Source organism: Coenobita brevimanus, chromosome 101 (assembly GCF_032717465.1).
Source record: "Coenobita brevimanus isolate Jiangsu-jjx chromosome 101, ASM3271746v2, whole genome shotgun sequence".
Taxonomy (NCBI): Eukaryota; Metazoa; Arthropoda; class Malacostraca; order Decapoda; family Coenobitidae; genus Coenobita; species Coenobita brevimanus.
The window spans coordinates 13,468,628-13,494,526 of NC_137054.1; the positions used below are offsets into that span (position 1 = coordinate 13,468,628).

The 25,899-nt window shown below is 39.8% G+C and overlaps 1 protein-coding gene and 1 pseudogene across 1 annotated transcript in view; one reads left to right on the plus strand and one right to left on the minus strand.

Annotated features, from left to right (window-relative positions):
- Positions 1 to 1,357: 1,357 nt before the first annotated feature.
- LOC145414935 (gamma-glutamylcyclotransferase-like) overlaps positions 1,358 to 25,899 on the minus strand; it is a 62,288-nt gene continuing 37,746 nt past the window's right edge. Inside the window, exons 3-6 of the mRNA XM_080284349.1 lie at positions 9,466 to 9,638; positions 8,550 to 8,683; positions 4,084 to 4,264; positions 1,358 to 1,450 (exon numbers count right to left, since the gene is read on the minus strand). Coding sequence (XP_080140475.1) covers positions 1,358 to 1,450; positions 4,084 to 4,264; positions 8,550 to 8,683; positions 9,466 to 9,638 — 581 coding nt within the window. The remainder of the gene's footprint in view (positions 1,451 to 4,083; positions 4,265 to 8,549; positions 8,684 to 9,465; positions 9,639 to 25,899) is intronic.
- LOC145415183 (5S ribosomal RNA) lies at positions 8,700 to 8,818 on the plus strand (annotated as a pseudogene).

Consider the following 25,899-nt stretch of genomic DNA (forward strand, 5'->3'; position numbering starts at 1 on the left):
TACTATTTCTTCCTCTTTACCACTAAACATTATCGCACTTGATTCTATTTCACTAGGGAAACAGATTAAGGATGGAGGCTATACAAATCAAACTTTATGCACATAAAAAAAGTGAAGGATATTGATAAGGAAACAACCACAAAGCTGGGTCCAAGTGATATAAATATTTTGATACTGTCAGCCCAGTAACAAAATCAAGTAGCAATAATAAATGGTGTCATTATGAAACATAATAATATTAGTAACACAATGAAAGTTTTTTAATCAGTAAAACTACCTCTCTTTAAATCAAGGCTGAGAAAATCAGGGTTAACTGCCCTTGTAGGCAGAATACCAAACTCTCATTTCAAAATTTATGCCATCATATGACAATGTCCCATATATAACAGCGAAGAGTACAGCTTCTAATCTTGATGAACTTCATAAATACTCTTCCTGCACCAAGAATAACGCCTTGGAACAGGAAGAGTATTTTTGTAATGTGGGACAAGAACAGAACAGTACATTAGTATGTTAATCTAAATGATGCAAATATGGCACAGTGTGTAAAGAATGTTTGAAACTGGTACATTAGTGCTCTTCTTCTTTTACAATACATGACAACATGACCCTTCAAAGTAACAACAACAACAAAAGACTTCAACGTAACAATGCAGAAAAGTACACCTCAAAGTAACAAAACAAAAATGACTTCAAAGCAAAATATGACCCTTCAGCACAATCCCCCCCCAAAAAAAAGAACCCTTTGAAGTAGCTAACAACTGTTCCATTACCATATAATAATAATAACAATAATAATAATAATAATAATAATACAGTAAGAATATACAAAAGTATATCAAGTGCACAAAAAATGAGCACTAGCTACTTTATGACGTACTATGACCATTTCACTCACTGACCGACTGGTTAGGTTCCCATCAAACGGACCTAATGCATTAAAACTTATTCTGTAGTGTTCTCCAGCAAAACACATGTTTGGGCTGAACTAGCATACTGAGACTTTTAGATGGGAGATGCCTCTGAAGTCTTTATTTGATATCGAATAATTTTATGTCCCAAAATACAGCGTATCAGGGATGATACTCAAAATAACAAATAAAACTGAATACAAAACACAGATGATGGCAAGTTCAACACCTCATATGAGATATAACAAAATAAATAAATGATGGTATTTCAAGAACCTTCCATGGGGAAAGAAACCAGTGAATTCATATAGGATTGCATGTCAAACACCTAATATGTGGAACATATGAACTCTTAAAAGAACTAGGTAAAACACTTGAGAATATGCTGACATGAGATCTATGAAACTGCTGCACTGGAGACTGTGTTGTTGTTCTGGCATTCTGGTTTAGGCTGGCAGCTGCTGATCCAGATTGAGACCAAGGTTGACTTTGCCTGAGTATCCATTGTGTTCTATTTGCTCCAAGAACCTGATATATTCCTGTAATATAACAAAACATCAAAAACAGTCCCTGAAAGACGTACTTTCTCTCTCTCTCATACATACAAACCACTTAGGCAGGGAACATTTAGCCACAAGTACAGTCAGTGGTCATTCTTCTGAGTGGTGACTGTACATAGTCGAAGTCCAAGCAAGGACTTTCATATCTCATCTCAAATTTCTGTTTTCCCAAAATCTTCCGGCAACTGCTATGAAATATTTAGCTGTTTTTCTTGCATCGCACTCACACACACACACACACACACACACACACACACATATTGCCAGATGCCTCAATCCTGTAAGGGGTGGCCACAAACAATCACCTTCATGTTGCCCTGTCCCCTGCCATTTAACTGCCCTCCCCCAGCTCACACACCCCTCTCTCATATGCCTCTCCACTCCATCCCTCCATCTCATCTTCGGCCTCCCTCCTCCATCTCCCTCTCACCACCTCACTCACTCACACTCTCCTCATTAGTCTCTCTCTCTCTCCATCCTGTCCACATGGCCAAACCACCTCAATGTATTTCTCCTAACTCTTTCCATCACATCAACATCCACACCACAAAGCTCCTTCACCTCCTCATTTGTCAGTATGTCTCTCCATGTGACTCCACATGCTCCTCTCATAGAACTCATTTCCACTGCTCTCACTCTTGACTTGTGTCCTTCCAACAAGGTCCAAGCGTCACTTCCAAATGTTAGAGTTTGTATCACAATACCTGTACTATCATGCAGCGACTTTACTTCCATGCTCACTTCCCTAATTCTAATCACTGCTTTCAAAGAACCAGCAACCTTTCATCCTTGTCGTATGCGTTCAAGCACTTTATCCTCCAAACTTCCATCCTTATTCATCACACTACCTAAGTACTTAAATGAACTCACATTTTCCATTTCCTCATCCTCCAACCACACTGTGCATTATGTGACTTAATTTCTGTCGAAAACCATAACTTTACTCTTCCATACATTCACCTTTAGATTCCATTTCTTACCCACACCTTTCAAACTCATGCACCAAGCACTGCAGTTCCCCTTTGTCTTCACTTAACAATAAAGTATCATCTGCAACAGTGCAGGAGTTTCCAAACGCTGCCCTCTCTCATTAGGGCCGCTCAACATCCACTGCCTTAGCTTGTATCTCTTGTATAACCCCAACCATATACAGACTGAACAACCATGGAGACATGACACATCCCTGTTTCAATCCAACATTCAGATAGAAAAATTCACTCAGTTCACTATCCATACATATGCTTCACAGCATTCAACAACTTCCCATTTACTCCATATATTCTTAATATTTTCCACATTCCTTGTCTATCCACTCTGTCATATGCTCTCTCCAAATCCATGAAGGCTGCATAAAACTTCTTTCCCTTCTCTATGAACTTTTCCACTAAAGATCTAAGAATGAATATCTGATCTACAGAACCTCTTCCCTTCCTAAAATGTCCCTGCTATTCTCCAACTAATTCCTCTGTTATTTCCCTAACTCTGTCATTAAGTATCCGACCATATACTTTTCCTGTTACGCTAAGAAGACACTGCCCTGGGATTACCACACATCTCGTTTTCTCCTTTTCCTTTGAACAGGGGACTAATTATACCTAACTTCCAATCCTCCGGGTCTCTACCTTCCTCCCAGGCCAATCTTCACATTTTTCATATCCAGTCTACTACTTTCTCTCCCCCATGCTTCAGCATTTCACCACATACTTCATCAATTCCTGTGGCTTTCCCCATTTTGACTTTCTTCATTTCTTCCACTACTTCCATCCTACTGATCTCTACCTCCCTTCTCACCTCCCTCCTTCTCTCAACCATTCCCCGGCCACTTATACTGGCATTACTTTCATTCTCTATGTTTAACAGTTCCTTAGAGTGTTCTATCCATCTGCTCACTTTTTCTCCCTTCTCCACTATCCATTGACCATTTTTATCTTTCACTCCCCTACTAACTTCTTAATTGCCCTGTTTAACTCTCTCTACCTCCTTCCAGAACATTTTCTTACATTCCCCCCACTTTTCACTCAATTCCTTCCAAATTCCTCATCCACTCTCTCCTTACTCATTTACATTATATATATAAACATGCTTGCTGTTACTCACTCTTGTGAGTAGTGCTGGAAAATGGAAAAGCAACCTCATTCACTTATATCAGATCTCTCAGCTGTCATATGTAATACAGTATACACAAAGTAATTGTAGACCATCTAGAATCAGGCCCCATTGATTTACAGTTTACACCAGGAGCTTCACATCCGGCTTGTTACAGATCACTGATAAGCTATCCCTGCAAGAACTGCTTCATTCCAATTTACTCTGTTCTATCCATACCTCTGACCCTTCTGGATGCTCAGACCTCTTTAACTCAAAATCTTTTTCACTGTATCCTGCCACACTCTTCAGGGCCTCTCCTTTCCTTTTGCTCCTTCCAAATTTGATCTGCATATTTTCTTTGTCAATCTCTCATTACCAATTCTCCCTATACTGCCAGCAACACATACTAGTCTGCTCTTTTGAGAAATGTTTCCTTCTTGATCAAACTGTATGATATACTGGTACTGTAATGTAATATATCCCTGACTTCTAATGATGACTGTGGGTAGATAGTGACTGTTTACCTCTGGAAGTCCATTCTGGCGGGCACCTTTGATGATAACATTCATGTAAACAGCAGATGGTCGGCGGTCCTCTTCCAAGGGGCGTATCATCTGGTAGGTTCGTGCTTGCATTAACTCTCCGTCTGTTGTCTCAACCTCTACCTCCAATGCACGATAGATACCTTTATGCACTCCCTCCTGTCTGGATACCAGTAGGGAAGGTGATGGTAACCTAAGACTTGGAAGACAGCAAGATAACTGACATTTGGAAGACAGTAAATTAACTGCAAAAGGACCTCCCCTCCTACAATGTCACAGATATCTTTAAGGACTCACTCCTATCTAGAAAGGATAAAGAAAGGTGATCAGTGAAAACTACAGCTTAGATGAGGACATGCTAATAGATGCTACAGTAGAACGTCAAGAAATCAGCATTCCTTAAGTTGTAATTTTTAATAGGTCAGCAAGGCTTGGAATTAATAAAATACAACTGGACTACTCTGACATAAAATACCTGCTAGGCCACCTACCATGCCACTGTCACCTACTGCTATTAACAGAAGTGTCAATCTTCCCTTGAGGTACAGATAAGTACAGTGTTCCATTCATCCATTACCCAACTGGTATTGCCCCATCAGGAACACAGGTGCCTGGGTCTAGATTACTCAGTCTTGACATTTAAAATGAGTGACCAGATGCTTTCCCCTTACTGGCATTAAATATTATTTGATCAAAATCATAGTTAACTGTGCATGCACATGGGCTGCTATATTTTACTGTTGTTTGAATGTGGTATGAAACAATTGAAGGAATACACGGTAGCGATTTATGTCAGAATTTTTATACTAGGTATGTCAGAATTCCCTGAGCCCCATGGTGTTCTAATTATCTGGGTTTTATAGAAAATATTTGGAAGTATATCCTCCTGTCTGGAGAGTGAAAGGGAAACTGATGGAAAACAATGGTTTGATCAAATGAGGGTTGGGTAATCAACATTTGGAAATGGCTGAATAGCACTTTGAATATGATGATATGCATTTTCATTATATTTTTGCAATCTCCAGATGATTTTTCTTTGGCTTAGGAGAGGCTTTTAAAACTTGAGAAGTTAAGAATACCCTCCACTACCCTCTCCCTTCATAAAGTGAGGTCAGCCTTGCTATATGATCGACTATTATGCAACCGTTCACTCATACGATCACTGTTTTCACTTGTATGATCACTACAATTCCCTATGAAGCATCATTTTTCAATATATGATCACTACTTTCACACATACGATGACTACGATCCCCATATTTGATACCGTATATCAGTGATTCTCAAACTATGGGTCGCGACCCAAATGTGGGTCGCGAGAGGAATTTTAATGGGTCGCGGGACATAGAATAAGCCTAATGCTTTCAATGTATTTTATTTACATAACTAAAATTGTAACTACAGTATCCTTATTACCCTATTAGCATATTCATAATAACTACGAGAGGCTATATACCTCTCTCTCTCTCCTTTTTTACCATGTGGGTCGCGAAGACTTGAAATATTCCAAATAGGGTCACACACTATAAAGTCTGAGAACCGCTGCCGTATATGATCGACCATAATCTGATTGGTTTTCCATGAATGTAATTGGATCATATAGCAAGGCTGACATGTATATAGTACATACTGTACAGTACAGTATTTATACAGTATACTGTACAGCTCTGTCCAAAAATCTATACTACACCCAAGACAGAAGGCAGAAGCCTCATTTCATTTTTCCTAAACAACAGGCTACTGTCCTGAGTCTCTCACCATCACGAGGTGAAGAGGTAGTATAGAATCAGTTTCAGTTGCACTACAGCTTTTTAAAATGAGCTGACAATGATATTTACTGTACTTATAAAACAACAACAGCAACAACATAGTTAAATCTCATTCTGCCCATATAAACAAGAGGATAGGGCCCCAGGGTTAGGCTACTCCGTTCTGACATTTAAAGCAACGGTTACCAGCATCACTTGCCCGAGTGGCATTATGTGAGCAAGAAATCCCAGTCACTCCTCTGATGGAATGCATACAGACTCCATCCACGGAGAGTGCCTTAACCCCTTAACCGCGGGGCGTCACTTTCGTGACGCTTGGGAGCAAGGGATCATACCGCGGGGTGTCGCTTTTGTGATTCTGTGTTATTTTGAATTCAAAGGGCTTCCAAGTGGGGGCTTGTATCATCTATCAGTACTGCCGATGTCCAACACTAGTCAGCACTCCTAATCTCATCTGTACTCCCATCCATTGTTGACAATTTAGCCATTTCTCCCCGTTCTTGACTCCCCTCCCTACCCCCCCTCCATTACACTATCCTCTCGCCTGCCCGGCCGTGCTACACTAAGTAAATCTTCCCTGGAATTTTTCACTGATTTCATCCATTGAAATAAGCCCTATGCCCTATTCTTATATCAAATAATATATACAAGAAAGAAATAAGGTAAGTGAGAGTGCCATACACCTGGAATTGGCTAATTATCACCTGACAACACCTCACGTGCACTCGTTCGCTAATTTTCGCTGTTTTTTTCCCCTTGAAATATGCCATATAATCTATTTTCATAATAAATATACATATAAGGAGGGAAGGGAGAAGCCTAAGTGATATTTACATTCACCTGGAACTACCTAATTTATAATGTATTGTCTAGATTTCCTGCCAATCATTTCAGTGAAATACATAGCTGTTTCAAGAGCTACGTTGGTAGCACTGAATAACCCCTAAGTAGGCCTCAACCCGGGCCGGCCTTCCTTTATCAGTTCTCTCTCATCTTCCGAAGAGGAGGTACGGCTCATCCTCTTGCTGACTTCAGGGCCTTTTTTCACCCCCATGCAAAGGGCCCTGTGACCTTTACCCCCTACTAAACCTCGTGTGGAAAGAGGTAAAGGGCTGACAATTGATAAAAGAGTGACTACGATCTTTCTATTGAGTAAAACAGTGCAAGTGGAATTGTAAATCTATCTATCTATCTATCTATAGCCCGACGTGTAAATAATGTGTAAACAGCAAGTGAAAGTAATGAATGTAAATATACGTGAACAATGGAAAATAGTTTTATAAGTTACTTCAAGTGACAGTGCATAACACAGTGTAAATAAAATAGAAATGTAAATAACATAAATAAAATAGAGAACGTAAATAGAAATGTAAATGAGTAGTATTATAAGAATACGAGGATATACCCTAGGAGTAATGAAAGTGAAAGTTTCACTATAGCATGTCTGAATACTATGAGTTATGAGAGTGAAGATGAAAGTGACATTCACTCTCAATGCCAGTATACAGGACGAGAAAGTGAATGCTACGTATTTTACTGAAAGAAATTGAATCCCTACAGTGACAATAAACTAATACTACTGAAGGAAACTTATGGATAAAGACTGTAGATATATATAAGTGTTATATAGTAATAGAAATATAAAGTGTGAGGGGTTTTATGAATAATAAATGACAGAGTACCAAGAGCGAACTAGCGCAAGTGCGGCAGTCAGACGCGCTCATAATTTTCATTGCTTTCACAGTGTTTTTTTTTTGGAGTATGGATCCCAAACTACTTGAAAATCATAGAGTAGTGTTTATAGTGTTAATATCTGGCTGTGGTAATCATATTATGGGTTGTCGGGAAGGGTAAAGTGGAGACTTCGTTACCCAACTTCAGAGGTCTCCACAAGTCCTATGGTTACTGATGAAGGCTCAACAAACATTCCAGGAGAAAGCTGAAGGTATGTGCCATAAGCATATATAATTTTAATATTCTAGGACTAATAACTGATTTTTGGCAAATATTTTTTGAGAGTCTGTCGGAGCCCGAATAACCCCGCGGCACACGCAAAACATCGGTAAACATGCCCGCGGTGTAGGGGTTAACCTACTAAACTACAAGGCATCATTTGATTACAGCATATGGTTACCACCCAGCATACGGAACAGTCTCCAGGGATACAGAGTGCAATTTCGCCTGTCACTCACTGTAGTCACCCAGCAAGAGGGACCAATTCATTGAAAAAATATTCTAGAATCTTGCTGTTATGATGAAAAACTAGGTGCTGTATACTTGTAAACTGTGGTATCATATGATAAATATGCTGTATGACAAAGTAACTTATGATGGAGGCCCTTGTCCCCCAATTAGTGTGTATAAATCTGAATATGGAAGCATAAGCCCTTTTGAAGGGGGGGGAGAGAGAGAGAGAGAGAGAAAGAGTGTGCAAGCAAGCTCCACAGGGTTAGGGAGGGACAAGGATGCAGTGGAAGACCCAGCATCTTGAACAGTGGCCATCAGGTGAACATGGTTAACCCATGCATGCCTGGTGCACTGCCTATCAAAATGTATGCATGTAATATTGTTTATGCATATTAATTTACTCTGATGGGTTCACTCTTACCTAGAAGCCATTTTTAGAACCAGCTGGGATGAACTGCAACCAGACCTATACTGAAATCTTATGGCTCTCACTTGTCAAGGTTGGTTAAGTCTTCATTGTTGACCTCCCAGAGGATGCCATAAACATGTTCCCCTGGTGCCTCAACAATAGTTGCCGCTGCACCCTGCCATCGTTGGCTGAAGTGGTTGAAGTCCAGTCGGTAATCCTGTGAATAAAGCTCAGTTAAAATGTATACCACGTTGAGTACACCGCTTCCCGTCTGATCAGCGAAGTTAAGCAACGTTGGGTCTGGTTAGTACTTGGATGGGTGACCGCCTGGGAACACCTGATGCTGTTGGCATCCCTACGTGTCAAGTGGGGTTGGTGGAGGATTAGTGCCCCTCCCTGTAAAACAATTAACTCTAAGCCCTTGGCCACCCCGTCTGGGATACATGGCGTCTGGCAATGAATGAATGAATGATGAAAATGTATAGTAAGGTAGAACTGTTAATTAGCTTCCAACTGAGATACTGCAGGCTAATATTCTCTCCCTCTCTGTTGGCAATCTGCACAGTATCTGCTGCTGGAGAGGGACATCACTGCACACTGGCACTAATATAACACGATCTCATGAGTTTTTTAAGTGACAAGTACTATGGTTTGGCATTATGGTAGACAAAGTAAAATGGGTAAATCATCCCCCAAGGTACTGACAAGGTTTAAGATATATGGTAAAACAACAAAGGTAATGCACTGTAGTCTAAGACATCACACTGTACTGTACAGTGCTGTACTGTGTTTTACCTGCCTTTGCATGAAACTCTCAGATTCTTGGCTTTGAATTCCTTCAAACAAGGACATCATTTTGTAATCCTAAGGACATCTGTTTATAAGGTGAGTATAATTCTCTGTGACCATCCACACTAAGTTAATAAATGTTCCTGGAGTAAGAATATATAAATAAATACATAAATAAATGAAACATAAACAGCGGTAACTGCCTCATACCTTAAGCTTTCCAACACTGAGCATGGTGGCTGATGGGTTGTTGATGTGTATCCGTTCTTTCAGGAGGTTCGAGCCATAGGCAAAATAGAGGAAGCAGTCGCACTTAGCCATTCTTGCAACAGGGGTGAGGGACATGAAAGGCAGCAGATATGAGGATACTAATATTTTAAAGGCTGCAAGTATGATGACAAGAGCCAAAGTGAGACAAAAAGCTTGATTTCTGTTCTGACTTAAACTTGCCATTCACTGAGATTTTGACTAGAAGGTACAGGCAGAAGCTACCTGAAAAACAAAATTTAATACTAAGTATGACAGAGAAAATACTAAATTGGTGAAAATGTTGGTGAGCTCCCATGCATATGATTTATAATAGTATTTTTTTTTTCTCAACAGATTAAAGCCTAATTATTACCATCGTGATAACTTTGAAGTTTCAGAAATGCACAATAATTTTGAAGCCATCCATTACAAAACCTCATCAGTGTTACACATGGACCACAGCAAATGGCCACCTGCAATAGCTATTGGGTTTTCAGGTCAGTTCAGCCCCAAGGTCAATCCACCACCAACTGTTTCACCAATAGGAACCTAGCTTAAATGGTACTGGTAACTTTTAAGCTCAGCTTAAGTATGTGCAAAAGAAATTTAAATGTGTTTTTTGACACATTCAGGCTGAATCCGATTTTTTTTTCATGACTTTTCCATTGCAAATACTTTGTTTAGTACAGTACTTAGTAAACATGGAGGGCAAGGGAACTTTTCACTTCCTAGCTGAGGTTATAATCACATCTACATTTACAGTATATAACTTAACCTGACCTAATTTTACTGTATATGCAATAGCAGATAGTATTAATGGCTGCAGAATCCTTTTTCTCTTTTTAATTCATTACATAGTATGAGCATTTGTGATGGAAAAATCAGAGAGGGCTCCCTCTAATTTCATACTGTATCGCATCATTTATAAAGGTTCCAACATGCTTGCATGCATCGGTCTTGGTCACCTAACGGCAGCTCCCCACACCGCTCAATCTCTAACAGCCTCCCTATTCAGTCCCTTACCCTTGAGGTCACACTCTATGACCTCCAGGTCTTGGTCTGACTTTCACAACCCTACCCCTAACGTTTAGCCTGCATTTCTCACCTTCCACATTCAACTGTCATCCTCCATCCTCTCAACATGCCCAAACCATTTAAATCTACCCCTCCTCATCACCAATACACTCCAGTCCCATTCTTCTTCTCAATTCTTCAACTGCAATCCTTGCCCCCCAGGCCTCACATTCAAGGATGCACTACACATCCATCTGTTAGGGCTCCTTCTAATTCTTTTTTTGGGGGATAGAAACTGGATATATACCCCTTAACCTAACCTAGACCTACTTTAACCTAAACAGAACAATTCGAGGACAAATGGGCTCCGGATTCAAACTGATCTCTTATACCCAGTACACTAAGATGCTAATGCATTTTAGTGTACTGGGGACATGACAGCCAACCTTATTACCCTAAGTATCATATTTTTTACTTCTGTGGAAATGAGTTACACAAGTAGGAAAATTATGTACTGTGATGAAATTTTCATCATTTGTAAAGAAGTAGGCAGCACTCACTTGATGTAGTGCTGCCTACTTCTTTCTTAGCCTTTATCATTCTTTTTCTGTGCCTCCCCTCCTCTCTTCCTATTTCTCGCATCTTTCCTTTCACTTCTTATTGCTTTTCTTTCCTTTACAGGTGGCTTTACATTGAGTGACAAGCCAAATGGTTTCCTGTAAGCCAAGAAACCATTTACAACGCTGGGTGGTAACCATATAACCAAACCATACGTGCTCCCTACGTGTGAACAAGTGGGTTGGTGGAGGGTTAGTGCCCCTCCCCTTAAAACAAATAACTCAAAGTCAAATGGCCACCCCTTAAGGGATTATGGTGTCTGGCGATAGATTGATAGATGTTACTGGGAGCTCTCCTACATTTCGTCTATTATCATACTGTACATATTCAGCTGTTACTCTTAGCCACTATTACCAGTTTCATGAAAAGCTTTACATGATTCAACTTTTACACTTTATTACACACAAAGTATCACTGTGTACTGGTGAATACTACCTAGGCCTACACAAAAACATTATAAATATCATTGAGAATAGACAAGTAAAACAATACCATCTGATATGTGAGACAATTTAACTACTGTACTGTACTGTAGTACCAATATGTAGGCCTGCCACTACTCTTGTGCCCTACCATTACTTGCAAGTAAGTTGATGGTAAATAAATCTGAAAATATAAGCTAAATATCATTACTGCCAGCACATGATACAAAACATTTATGTTACAGGAGAAATAACAAACGTCATGTTGAACAGATGGATCTTACAGGGTCTGATAAAAACCTCCTCACTGAACCAATCTCCCCTGGGAAATTTACAAAATTACACTCAACTAACAGACACTGAAATCAATTGGTCCATTACTGAACTTAAGTAATTTTACGCACTTGCCCTTCTACAAGAATCCACTGCATAAGCACTTTCTTTTCTATAAGCATCCATCAAAAATGTCTTGGTAATCATCAAGGAGAAATAAGACCATCTCTTTAAAAAAAAAAAAAAAACTACCTTTGAACTGATTCAGTGGCTTTGTAAAAGTGTAGAGTCGTGTTTTCAAGTATAGAGGATTCATCACTAAACAAGTAAAATATGATTATATATGGGATAGGTGTGGTTAGGTAAGGATGTCTGGTCTGATCTGCATTAAAGAGGTTGGGTTAGGCCAAGTTGTTGTCAGGATAAAACTGGTGGGATTAAGAAAGCTTTGGCTAGGTCTGAGGGTAATATCATGCAAAAATGGCATTCTACAAGGGCATCCTTGGTGTGTCGGTCTGTCTTCAGCATCACTGGGGACTGTAAACATCGATTTTAAACACTTTACATCACTTTTAAAAGAAATATAAAACATTAGAACTTGAAAACACTCAGAAAATACTTGAAGAATCCCATGAGGAGCTTTGGTAAAGAAAAATGCAGAAAACTGTAAACTGTTTTTTTTTTTTTTTTTTTTTTTTTTTAAATATTGTACTTAAAGGAAGTTGGGGGAAGGTTCCCCAGCTCCTATCTCAGTCTCTTATTCCAAGTTATGTTAACATTATGAAATGAACTAATCTAACAATCTAATATGAACGATGATGCGATAACGCACAGACCTAGGGGTGCTGGTCAACCACCACTTCTTATTTACAAAGTACTATAGAGTGCATTGCCACTTATGTATATTGAAGAGAAAACTCTTCAAACTGCATAAATTAAATGGTGTACATTAATTTGTCACCGTTGGCTGAGTGTAATTACGAAATAATACCCCTCCCCTTACTTGACACATCATCATTTTATCTCAACGTACCAGAAATACTGTCAACGCATGCAAGAGACCTTCATAATCCCTGTGAAATTATGTTCATGCCTCTAACTCTTCCTGAAGGTGAGGCATGTGTGTATTACTGTTCAGCACAAAATACGCTTCAGCTGACCTTTATATTGCGATCAGCTGAGTGTATGTTTACATCGCTCAGCTGTTGTTCTGGTTTCGGGCGTTGTCCATTGTATTCCTTGATGGTAACATTAAAATGCCATTCTTTATATACGCAGATATTTAGTGTGTAATATATAAATTGGAGCTTTTCGAAATTCGGATATCTGGATCGAGACCTAATAATATGCCATGTTATGGAATGCCGGCAGGTGTCAGCACCTGCATAGGCTGCACTCCATGTCGTCAGCGGCTTCGTCAATACAGTACAGGTCTGTAGCATCTTTACTTCATCATTATTGCATTTTTACGGGTCATTTACATAAATATAGTAGACATGTTAATCATGATGGCTTGTAGATGAAGTGTGGTTGTGTTTTAAACCTTTTGAAATATGGTATGTGTCCCTGTAAGGGGAATTTAAATATTCCTCAAGGCGTAAACACGTGAAATATTCTAATTATATGAACACGTGTATTTACCTGCAAGCTTTATTGTTGCTTTTACGCAAGACTTGAAATTCAGAGCTTTCTGATAACAAGTAATAGCTAGTATTCTTAGTACTGGCAGCAGTATATCGAATTTGCAGCTGTTTATATACATATTACTGTAGCTTACATGTATGGTTAGTTTTATAAATTGGGCATATTTAAGGAAAAATTAGTTGTGCGTGGCTGTATGTGTGAAATAAGGTATATTTACAATGCAGCCATAGTATATAGCGCCACGTCAGCAGTATGTTACCAGTAAAAAGGCAATGCAAATGGAATACGATTGCGCCGTCGAGTTGCTTGTAAACCATTATTCTACATCTAATGCGTTCTTATTTAAGGTTATCGTGGAGCGAAATGTGCTGACGTGAATAAGTTTTCGTGACCATGTGTTGTTTTGACAATGGACAATATTTTGCTGTGGCCCCAGCTTCCACTCGAATTTTTTTGTACACAGTTTTCCTCATCCATGTGATCCTCGTCCATATTATATTCATCCTTTAACACCACCTGCCAGTATAATGACCTTTCTCCAGTGTGATGCCCACCCGCCACCCACGATGTCTTGCGTGTTTCCGTATGGTTGTGTTTAACTTGGTTACCGGAATGCATAGCTACCATTACTGTCGTCCGTCATCAGAGTTATGTCAGATGGAATGAACGTAAAAAAAAAAAAATAATTAAAAATAAAATACGGTTGTAGTTCACTTCCCTTCAAGTGCCGCCACTTTTATCCATCAACCGAAGCAGGGGCAGATCAGGGAATATTTCCAAGTGTTGCCCATTTCACTTCCCAGGGTAAGGGTTTGGCATCCCCATTTTCTCAGCCCTTAGTAAGGTTTGACAGCCAAGGATGGTTTGCATGACGTCTGTATCGTAGAATTTAACACGATAACCAGTGAATTTATAGTCTGAAATTGTAAAGCACAGTGTAGTAATCTTAGTGTTATGAAGCAGGGGCGTTGTCCTGGCAGCATGGGCAACACCCGTGGATGCACCCATACGTAACCGGTTATAGGCCAACTGGGTACATCTTTTGGCGTCACGACTTTGCAGCGTCATCTGAAGTATCGACTGAAATTCTCGCCCACACAACAGGAAGTAGGGACTGTGTTAAGCGGAGCACCTGAGAATTATTAACCTCTGACTGTAACTCTTGCTTAGCAGACAAGTCATCGTTAGTTTGAGCTAGCATAATTTTGCAGCATAATAGGTACGGAACAGCAAGAGTTATGGTAAAAGTGTACCGCAGCCTGTTTTGTGATGAGTGCTGATATTTCACTGCTCCATATAAAACAGTGAAGTTACGTTAGATAAACTGAAAGGAAATAAAGCTTATGCGGGTTTTGAGAAATATGTTCACGTAACCTCTTGGTAGAAGGTTGGTTCAAGTATTTTGTTATCTGATTACCAGATGCAGCCAGCTTTTTACCCATACTAAGTGGTGGAATATTCCATCACGCTTAACAGCGTATTGCAAAGTGGTTTATTTCGAAGCTCTTTTCTGGAAAAATTAATTGCTTGAGTTGTGAGGTTTCATTGGTTGTCAGGGCCGCGCCCCCAGCTGGGATTGGCTGACTCTGCCACACCTGTGGCTCGTGGTGTCACAGTCCATGTGCCAGCTGCAGCTTTAAAATCGAGTTTGCGTTTTTAAATTTCATGTTCCAGAATAGTACACGTTTGATCGTATCTCACGTCAATTTTAGCTGAAAACCATATAAGCAGTTTTTGTAAAGTCATTTGGCCAAACAAACCCATGAACAGTTGAAGCAAAAGGAAGTGGTTGGCAACAATGGTGCTGAATGCCCTCTTATTTATACGTGACACAGCGTGCGTTTGCCCCTCAGCCTTTGGATATCAGCGAGTTTGGTGTGTTGCTCCACTCGTCTGCATCTCACTGACGACACACGGGTAGAGTAAGTACTGAACTAATATCCTGTGTGCTGGTGATGATGGGCGCAGCTACTGATATGCCATGTAGACTCTTCCATAGTCGCTTGAAAGACACGATGTACTAGAGTACTATACGACAGTAGTAGACGCTGTACCGTAAGGCTCATATTGTAGGTATAATGAGAGATGAAAATCCAACAGTAGTGACGTTTTGCACTGGTACTGTGATTCCGGGTGTGCATGCTTATTTTGACTAGTGGCTTTAAGTGCTCGTCTCCGGTTCTTCGTGTACCTTGAATCTGTCGAAGAATTATTACCCACATTTGGAAAAACTGTTTGCCGGGATGATAACGTCAGTTTCGGCCCGACGTACATATCGGTATTGAAGAAAGTCTCTGTAGAGCCGAAATGGTTAGATCCCCAGTAACCATTGTTTTGAAATGTGAGTATAAGACTTCCTTTTGAATAAGTCATGACACTTCCGGATATTTAAACGGAGTGTTGCATTGCGCCCTTTGCTGTATTTAGCTATGTGTTTTTGCATTCGACTCGAGACATTGACTATAGGAAGGCCGTTCCCCGAGACAGTAGCTTGCCAGCAACGCATCGACGGAAGGGTGATGCAACCCTTACACGTCACTTGGCACATCAGTTGATGTTGTCCTAATTGTGTGTTTGTGTGTGTGTGTGTTTAATGACGTTCGTCCTTTCGTTTAAAGATTTCCTGCACATACAGTATAGTGCAGGCCGGGCCATACATTAGTCCGGTCCGTGAGATATGGGCTGGTTAAAAAATAGTAAGGCGGGAGGACAGGACCTGGGGATTGCCTAGCACACACGTCCTGTCTCCTGGCTGGCTTTGTGGTGTGTGTGGTTTAATGACATTGGTGGTGCCATATATGCTGTGAAAAAGCAGTGAACGCGGTGATATGGAATTCTGTTCCACAAACTTCCCTACAATAACCTGAATCAAACCCACGACTAGTCTTTAGCCCACAACAATTTGTACTGACACATCTTACTGATAATGCTTACAGACTGACCCAAACTCTACTATACAACACTTCATCTTTCAGACACCCACTTCTCTCACAAGACACCCATTCCCGATTCGTACGATACCGTACTTTGCCAGCATTGGGAAAAGTAAATTCTGACTCACTCTTGAGAAGAAAGTTCACTCTTGATATAAGGAGCTATAGACTTGCGTTCAGTGCATAGTTGGGTTATACCTTGGATGAGATGCATGACCACAAAGCTGAAGAGAAAAGCACAAATTGCCAGGTGAAACACAAATAGCCTGGTACGGTACAGGACAGATTCATACACATATCCCAACCCACCTAAGCGGCAAACCACACACTGTCTGGTACTGCAGGGTAGAGGCATTGCCACTCTATGTGTGTTTCGTGGAACACACTACGTAAGCTGGTGGGACGAGTTCGTGGTAGCGGAGTTTAAGAGCAAAGCGACTGCACGTCAGACCTCACTGACTACTCCTTACCGTGATGAGGCTAATTTCCAGCTAGGACGCACGCACTCATAGGGGGTACAGCTTGTGAGAGTGGCCTTGATAATGATGTGATGTGAGTGATGGTGAGTTTGCTGTATGTGGTGAAGTGGGTATTGAGAGGGATGCGATATTGTGTGTGTGGTGATGACTATGCCGTATGGTATGTGGATAAGTGGGTATTTATGAGAGGAACGATGTGTTGTGAGTTGTATGTGGTGAAGTGGGTTTTGAGAGGGATATTTGTATATGCCCTTAGTGACTGTGATAGTAGATTTTGATTAAGATGTGGGTGATTGTAATAGTGAATTTGATAGGATGTTCAGAGTGCTTTAACCCTCATTTTCCCTTTCCTTTTCCTGTGTCCTTCCATGAGAAATTGTTACTGTTGCCTTGTAGTATTGCATTGCCGAGTGAACGATAATTTTTTCACCCAGTATTTGCCAGCGTATACCTTCCTGCTATATTCTACTCATTCCAGCCAGTCGGACTTTGGCATGCATTGGACAGCTTTTTTTTTTTTTTTTTTTTTTTTTTTTTTTTTTTATGTAGGAGATTCTCCTTCAGTTTAGTGATCTCGTAGTAAGGTGATCGGAAATTATCGATTTCAACACTTTTTTTTTTTTTTTCCCTTCAGACAATCTTCCTCAGCATTTGGGAGGCTTCGTAGTAAGTGAATACTTTACACTTTTTTAAATTAAAGTTGGCTGTAATTGTAAACTCCAGTTCGAAAATTTTTTCTAAAGCGGGAAAAAATCGTCTGAAGATGGCAGGAATGAAATGAAAAGTAGTGCTATGGTACTGCAGGGCATTAAACACTGCGGTGACATTCTTGCTTTTTGCGGACGATATTATTCGGTTAAGGAGAGGTTTTTCGAACTGGCGAGGTTAGGTATAACCTCCATTAACCGCTTCAGTACAAGAAGTCGTCCCTAAAACTGAATAAAAATCGCATGAAGGTGGCAAGAATAAAATAAAAATCGTATCATTGCCTGGCTTAATATGGCATACGGGCAACGTTTCCTTAGCTTCCTGTGTTGCATCAACCCCAGCCAACCACTGTCTTGTCTATTTATACCCTCATTCAGCTTGGGTGGTTCTGGGTACATGAAAACCCTCTTAAGTGTGGGTACGGTGCCTGTAGATTCTGGGTTACATCGGACGATTTTATTCAGCTAGGTGTACGAACCCATTTTCTACGATCTCTTATTATTATTATTATATATTTTTTATCCTACCTTACCATGACTTTTTAGCTTCCCTCACCACACCCTTCATACTCGCTTTTCACGTCCCCCTCACGCCTCCCCTTCCTCACCCCATTCCCTACACCTTAAATTCTCAACCTCATTTCCCCGTATCACCCCATCCCATGTCATTCTCACCATCTCATCCGCAACACTTTCCCATCCTTTTCCCATCCTCCACACGTTCCTTTCCCCATCTTATCCCTCACACCCTGTCGTCCCCACCTCATCCCCCACCACCCTCCCCTCCTTACCCCATCCCCCATACGTCTCCTCCCTTGCCATACTGAGGGGGTGAGAAGAGATAAAAGATAGGTCAGATGAGTACACAGACCTTTTCATCATCCACTAGCGTGCATCTTATCATCCCCATATACGTAAGAGGACCACTATAGACAGGTAGCTACAGTTCTCCGTGGTAGTTATGGATGTGTTCCAAAATAACTTTATTGGGTCATACGGGATAGAGCTTAATTCAGTATTTGATCAAACGTTGCTGGGTCTGTCCTGTTTCCCTTCCATCCAGTGTATTGTACAGTTGATCGATCCCCCCCACCTCTCTCTCTCTCTCTCTCTCTCTCTCTCTCTCTCTCTCTCTCTCTCTCTCTCAGGTACTGTAAATAGGGTGAACTGGGTGACGTGGCAAATCATGTCCAACAATTGGTAAAAACTGAACTTCAATAAATGGGTGGCTTAATATCAGCAAGGCTCGTCGCTTAAGACAATAAGGACTTGCTGCACAGTTTCAGTCACTAGCTCCTCGAGACTGAAATTTTTACAGTCGAATTACACCCACGTAGGCTGATGAACTTGTGCATAATTTATTCCATTTGAACAAGTCACAGCACTGTTAATTCAAGAGGATCCGGAGCATCTTGGAAGAAATTATTCCCAACTTGTGTATTGTTTCCTTTTAAACAACTCACGGCTCTGTTATTTCAAGATGGTAGAGCCTCACCTTACTAGGAGGTCAATTAACTGGTATATTGATGAACGATTAAAATATTTGTAATAATCGCTGATAGTTTAATACCTGCCCGCCATTCATTGTTAGCGCCGAAATGGGTGATCGTTTACGTATTTAACTACAGTTCAACGCCCAAGCATTTCATTGAAAGGATAATTAGTGATAATTAGGGGCCGATTTGTGCGTGTGTGTGTGCGTGTGTGTTATAGTGGTAACTGGGAATGAACACTATTTGCTGACTGAAACGTGCGTAATTGCTGCCATTAAAGTCCTACTATAAGCTCTGTACTCTTCACCTTAACTTGGCCCAGATTTTCATCTTTTTACAGAATATTTCACGTAGCAAAGAGGCTGAGTAAGGCAGTACAACGACTCTCAATTCTTTTCATACTTTTTCACGACTAGAATGATATGTGTTAATCAGTTGTTAAAACTCAGCATTCTACAGTAGATAGGGAGATGTTAATTTTAGGCCAAGTTAGAGTATAAAAGTAGTGCCATGTCAGAAGACATCTGTGAATGTAGTGTATTTTAAAAGTTTTAGAACGAGTACTCGTATTTAAAATTAGTTATTTGTTGTCAGTATTTATTCATAAATTATGTGAGATTGTGATTAGTACTGACGAAGTTTATAATAACATAGTTTAATTTATTTACAGTAATATGAAATAGCGCCATTACAATTCTGATTAATTCCTTTGTAAAATGGATGAACTAAATTAGGAGGTATCGTACATGATGTTGGTGTGATGTCCCCTCCTCCCTGCTCCATCCCCCCCCCCCACACACACAAGCAACCCTTTTGAAAATTAGAAGAGGCCTGACCTGCCGTATTTCTCCATCCAGTATTCAGTGACCGCCTTTTGTCAAGGAACAGCCACCAGGCGGGCACACTGGCTCCGCTTTTGAGCTTATGTGTGTGTGTGTGTCTTTTTTACCAGTGCAATATCGGAGAATGAAGGTGGCTGGGATTATGGCGTAAGACTGGATGATTACCCCCGTGTCGCAGTATATTGTTCTTTTTCACTTCCCCCACACCACACCGCCACCCTTGCCAGCCTAAACGTGGCAGACAGAACATTTTTTTTTTTTTTTTTCGCCATCATGGTGGGAGAAAATGGTCAGGATATTATTATTATTATTATTATTATGTAGGTGGAAGTTAGATGTTTCATTTAATCTCTTGACAGTATGGTTTTTCTTTCGAGTTTAGCAGAATAAAGTATTTTGATTTTACCCTAGCGTTGGAGAATATTTTTGATCATTTAGCAGTGCATTGTTTCTTGGTAAAATTGTTTGCTATGTGATCAGTTAGATTAAAGTGACAGTATAATATGCATAGAGATTTCCCGAGGTAAAAAGCACAGCAAGGCGGTACCGGTGAGAGAAGGATCGGGAACACGTTCAGTTATAGTATTTTCACACTAACTTGGCCCAGATATTCTTTCTAGTGCAGCTTATGTCACGTTGCTCAGTGGCAGAGAAAAACAGTATTATGGCTCACCATCCTTTCCATAGCACTTCTGCGTGACTAGCTTGTTATTCTACAGTAGGGTTAGTCTACTCTAAAGTTCCGATTCAGCACTGAAGGTGGAGAGAACAATTTTTGGCTAAGTTAGAGTAGAAAGGGTGTATCTAGTCGAGGTGTCATTAGTGAAGGGTTCGCATTCTCGTCGGGAATGGAAGTCCCCTAACACCTCTTCCTCAGCGATTTATTTTGGACACGGCTGGTTAATATCGATTTGTACGTTACCTATGCGAAGTATGGCAGTGTTAGAACGATTTAGTAATATGGGGTTGGACAGTAAGGTTTAATAAGCAAAGCAAGTCGCTTAGGAAAAGGTGTTAGGACTTAGGGAGCTTCCTGAGAATACAGGCGGTGTCGATGCATGAACACAAAACATGCTGACACTGACAATGAGGAGAGAGAGAGAGAGAGAGGCTCACATAGTCTAACAGCCTGTATAGCCGAATGGAAAGATTCATAAGCTGAGCAGTGCGGAACGGGGAATAATGAAAGATTAATAAATACGTATTGGTGTGTGAATCCATTATCACTAGAGAAGATAAACAACCGAATAGAAAGATTCTCCGTCTGTACAGTGTGGAACACGATGTAATGGAAGGTTGATTAATGCACATTGGTTTGTAGATTCCCATCACTGTCACTATAGACTCTGTAGAGAATAATAACGGTGGGAAAAAATAATAAGCAGCAGAAGATTGATGAATGTAATTTTTTTGTATATTCTCTTCATTGTCACTCGAAAGAAAAATGATGGAAAAAGTTTTTAAGAATTATTGTCCGAAACACGATAGCCTATGATGAAAATTTAGATTGGTTTGTAGATACTGTCAGTTAATGTTATTCTGCTTATTAGTAAGCCCTCTTATACATTCTTCACTTTACCTTGGCCAAATATTGCCATGCCTCCATCTTGAATGTTGAGTTGTATCAGGAAATTAACATTAGAATGGGATGCCTCACGAAGACTGCTACGGACAGTATTTAAAACCACAGTATTGTCGTTATCTGTCATTGAACTTCGTGAAATAAGCTTCAAGAGGATGAAAGTTTGAGCCAAGTTAAAGTGAATGGACTATAGTGATGTAGGGTTATGAAGTTGAGAGGTTGACAGTAGAAGAATGAGAGGGAGGCCAAAGGAGGGACAAATGTTAAAGCAATAAAGACCACGAGTGGAGGTTGTAAGGCTGCCAAAAGGTACTGTGTGTGTGTGTGTGTGTGTGTGTGTGTGTGTGTGTGTGTGTGTGAAGTGTCTTGGAGGTCGGTACGTGAAGGTCAGGGAGGATGAACTGTCAGATTGAGGCAGGTGGGTAGGCAAGTTAAGAATAGTTTTCGGATATAAAGAAATAACTTTGAAGAGTCCGTAACACTTCTTCCTTGGCGATTTATTCAGCACAGTACACCTCAGTATCTTCTGTATTTCCTGTACAAACTGTTGCAGTCGGGTAAAGAAAATTTTTATGCGAATTTTCAGTGGCTCCCTCCGCGTCCATGTCCCATCCCCCCCATCATTTTCTTTAGCCTTCATTATTCCATTTTTCATAGTTTTCCTCTTTTATATTCTTCTTTTCCTGTCCTCTTATCGCTTCGTATCGGACGTCCTTCACCGTAGCCGAAAGCTGTAGTATCAGTATTTCTCATATCACACACAATCGTTATCTCGTTCCATCAGTAATTCCCACGTATTTTATTATCACTGTTGCCATCATTGCTATAACTGTACATATTTTTAGAGAATAATAATAACAATAATGATAATAATAATAACTAACATCTTAGTACTGAAGGGTTTAGTTACTGTTGTCATATTTCCTCAGTCCATCAGTGTTGCCATGTCGTACTGTGACTGTCCCTTCTCGTTTTCCGTCTGCTCATGGTTTATCGTTATTTTTAATCTTTTATCTGCCCCTTGTCGTTGCCATTTTCCCTTTAATTGCCCGTACCGGTGCTTTGTCTTTCCTCCATGCCCTTTACACACACACACACACACACACACATACATATATATATATATATATATATAAAGAGAGAGAGGTGCATATATAATATATATTTATATTATATATATATATATATATATATATATATATATATATATATATATAATGAGAGAGGTGCATATATAATATATATATATATATATATATATATATATATATATATATATTATATGCACCTCTCTCTTTCTCTTTCTCTTTCTCTCTCATAATATCTGACCAAACTCGATAAGCTCGTCAAGATCACGTACCAAAGAAAGAATAAAAAGATACCAACTGGACGTGATGAAAAGAAAAAGAAAAAAACATACCAGTTCAACGTGATATATAGGATGGTCCAGACACTGCGCAAAGGTTAAATTGTAAGAGAGAGAGAATCCGATAATCAGAGAACAACTGGAGATGAAGTAAATAAAAACATGTTCGGTAAATAGAAGTAGTTACCAGGAGAGAGAGAGAGAGAGAGAGAGAGAGAGAGTCCGATATTCGGGGAACAACTGGAGATGATGTAAATAGACGTTTGGTAAATAGAAATCTCGATCAGGAAAGAGAGAGAGAGAGAGAGAGAGAGAGAATACTGTCTACCCGGGAAAGGTACCGAGATAACCTTGTATTATAGGCAAACAGAAATGCTGTCCAAGAAAAGAAAGAAAAAAAAAGTATATACCAAAATGTTACTAGATTCAGAGGTAAAGAAAGACTATATCAAATTTATCCAAAATATTTTTTAATTCATTATGCTTCCATAAACTGTAAGTAAATTATTGCTTTGCTATGCCAGGGAGGAATTAAAAAGAAAAAGAAAATGTTTAAAATGTAAAAAAAAATAGATGTCAGGTATAGAGTTGGGAGATTAGAGATAAGGGCAAAGATGATAATGTATCAGCTAGCCAGGAAAAGTGGATGATACGGCTTTGTTATCGTCATCATCATCATCATCATCATCCTTCCCACGCAAGGATGATGAGCTGAGGCAGGATACAGTAACAAGGAAAGAATGTACAACAGAGGCACAACTTTGTCATCATCATCATCGCTGTCATCATTATCATTCCCGCTTCAGGATGTGATGAGGCAAGATCCAGAAACAAGGAATGAACGTACGAGAGAGGTACATCTTTGTTGTCATCGTTACATGAGGATGATATGATACAAGATTATGAAACAAGGAAAGAACATAAGAGAGAACGCTGGCAACACTTGTGCCTGGGTACTGTACGTTTCATAAGGGATAGAAGGGAAGGGGGGGTATGAGGAAGGGAGCGGTGAGGGGGGATGAGGGAGGGAAGGTGGAAGAGAGTGAGGGGGGGTATGGAGGGGTTGTCTTCGCAGGCCACAGGTGTATATCGTAGAGCCTGTGATGTGGAAGTTGGCGGTGATGTGAGTGATGAGTTGGCTGTATGTTAGTGAAGGATGTGTTAAAAAGGATACATGTACATGTATTTGTTCTCTGTGATTGTGATTCTGGATTGTAGTGGCGATGCTGTGAGTGATCCTGTAGCCGATTTTTGTAGTGATGTGAATGGTTATGAGTACCGTATACAGTATGTAGTCAGGTGGAGCTTTGTAGTGATGTTTTGTTAGTGGTTATGAGTGTATTATGTAGTGATGTTTATGTGTTCTGAATAATTTTGAGCAAATGTAGTAAGCTGGATCTTGACAGTGGTGTTCATCTGTGCACTGCATTGAGGTGGATTAGTGAACAGATGTTGTGAATGGTTGAGGGTGTCTGAAGTGAGGTAATCTATGTACAGGTAGTGATGTTATGAGTGGATTTGGGTTTTATGCCCTGATTTGGATCTTGTTACTGATGTTCGTTACTTTTGAGAGAGAGAGAGAGAGAGAGAGAGAGCACCCTGGTACAGGAGGCGAACAAGGAAAGAATGTACAACAGAGGTAATTTCTTAAATAAAAAAAAAAAAATCTCGAATTAGGAAAGAAAAAAAATTTCGTCGACTTGAATCGCAGACTTGACAGATTTTTTTTTAATTTTTCACAGATTGTCTCCTGGTAGCTTGAATGCACGCCGACATCCATGGAAAGATAACACACACACACACACACACACACACACACACACACACACACACACACACACACACACACACACACATCAGTACTTAACAACGTGTAATGACCAGCACATTGAACACGCAGAGAGAGAGATTGCATGAAGGAGCTGGATATCATTCGGTAAACTTCGATCCCGACAAGATTTGAAATTTTGGCATTCCGTATAATTTCACCATTTTAGGGGCCCCGTGACGTGGCCAGCTCTCGTGACTGCTTCTGGCTTGTGTTAGACGTGCCTCATTCCGGCCTGTGACAAATATGGGGCTAGGGAAATTATACGGTTCTGTGTTTATGCCTTTTTCTGGCTTGTTTGTTCTTCTTCTTTTTTTTTTCATTATTTTTTCCTGTATTCAGTTTGTGTTTTCTGTTTTCCTGTTTTTCTCTTGTTATTTCTTTCTCTTCAGTTTTATGTTTTTCCTAATTCATTTTGTTTCTGCTTTTTGTTTTATTTATTGGTTTCATTCTGTCCTCATTCGATTTTTTCTTTATTTTTTTTCATTTTCTGATATTTCTTTCATATATTAATTTTCTTTGTCTTTTCCTGTTTAATTATCAGTTTATTCTTTTCTCTGCCAGTTTTACCAGCTTTTAACTACCGTAGTTTTAATCTTTCCTCTTGTTTTCTTGTGTTTTTATCTAATTATTTATTTGTTTATCTTACAGCCTCAGCAGTTGAATTATACGTTTGATCCCTCCAATACAAGTGGGTTATTCCGTGTTGTAGCAGATATCAAGCCTGAATGATTACATGTTTCGGCCCGTGTCCTTTTGTTTTTTTCGTTTTTTTCCCTTTGTACGATTTCCAGTATTTTTCATGTTAGTTTTATTTCCTATTTTTTATTTCTCAGTTTTGTTAGTTTTCGTCCCTTTTTTTCAGTTTGTTCCATTTTTTTTTTGTCTGCGTTTTGTTTTTGTTTATTTTCTTTCCTGTTACATTTTGCTTTTCTTTTTGTGACAGTTATCAGGCTTCATGATTGCTCATTTCCTCTGGTGTCCCTTTTCTGTTTATTTAATTTTCTTTCCTTCTTTAACTATCAGCCTTATCTGTCTGTTTATCTGTGTATCTGTCTTATTCAGTCTGCTTTTCGTGTTTCTCTGCAAGTGGAAACACACTTAACCTCTTTTATTTGGCTGAATTACTTTTAGATTTGACGTAAATTCACACAGTTCGGTTGTACTCTATATTTTTGTGAAAATAGATGACTT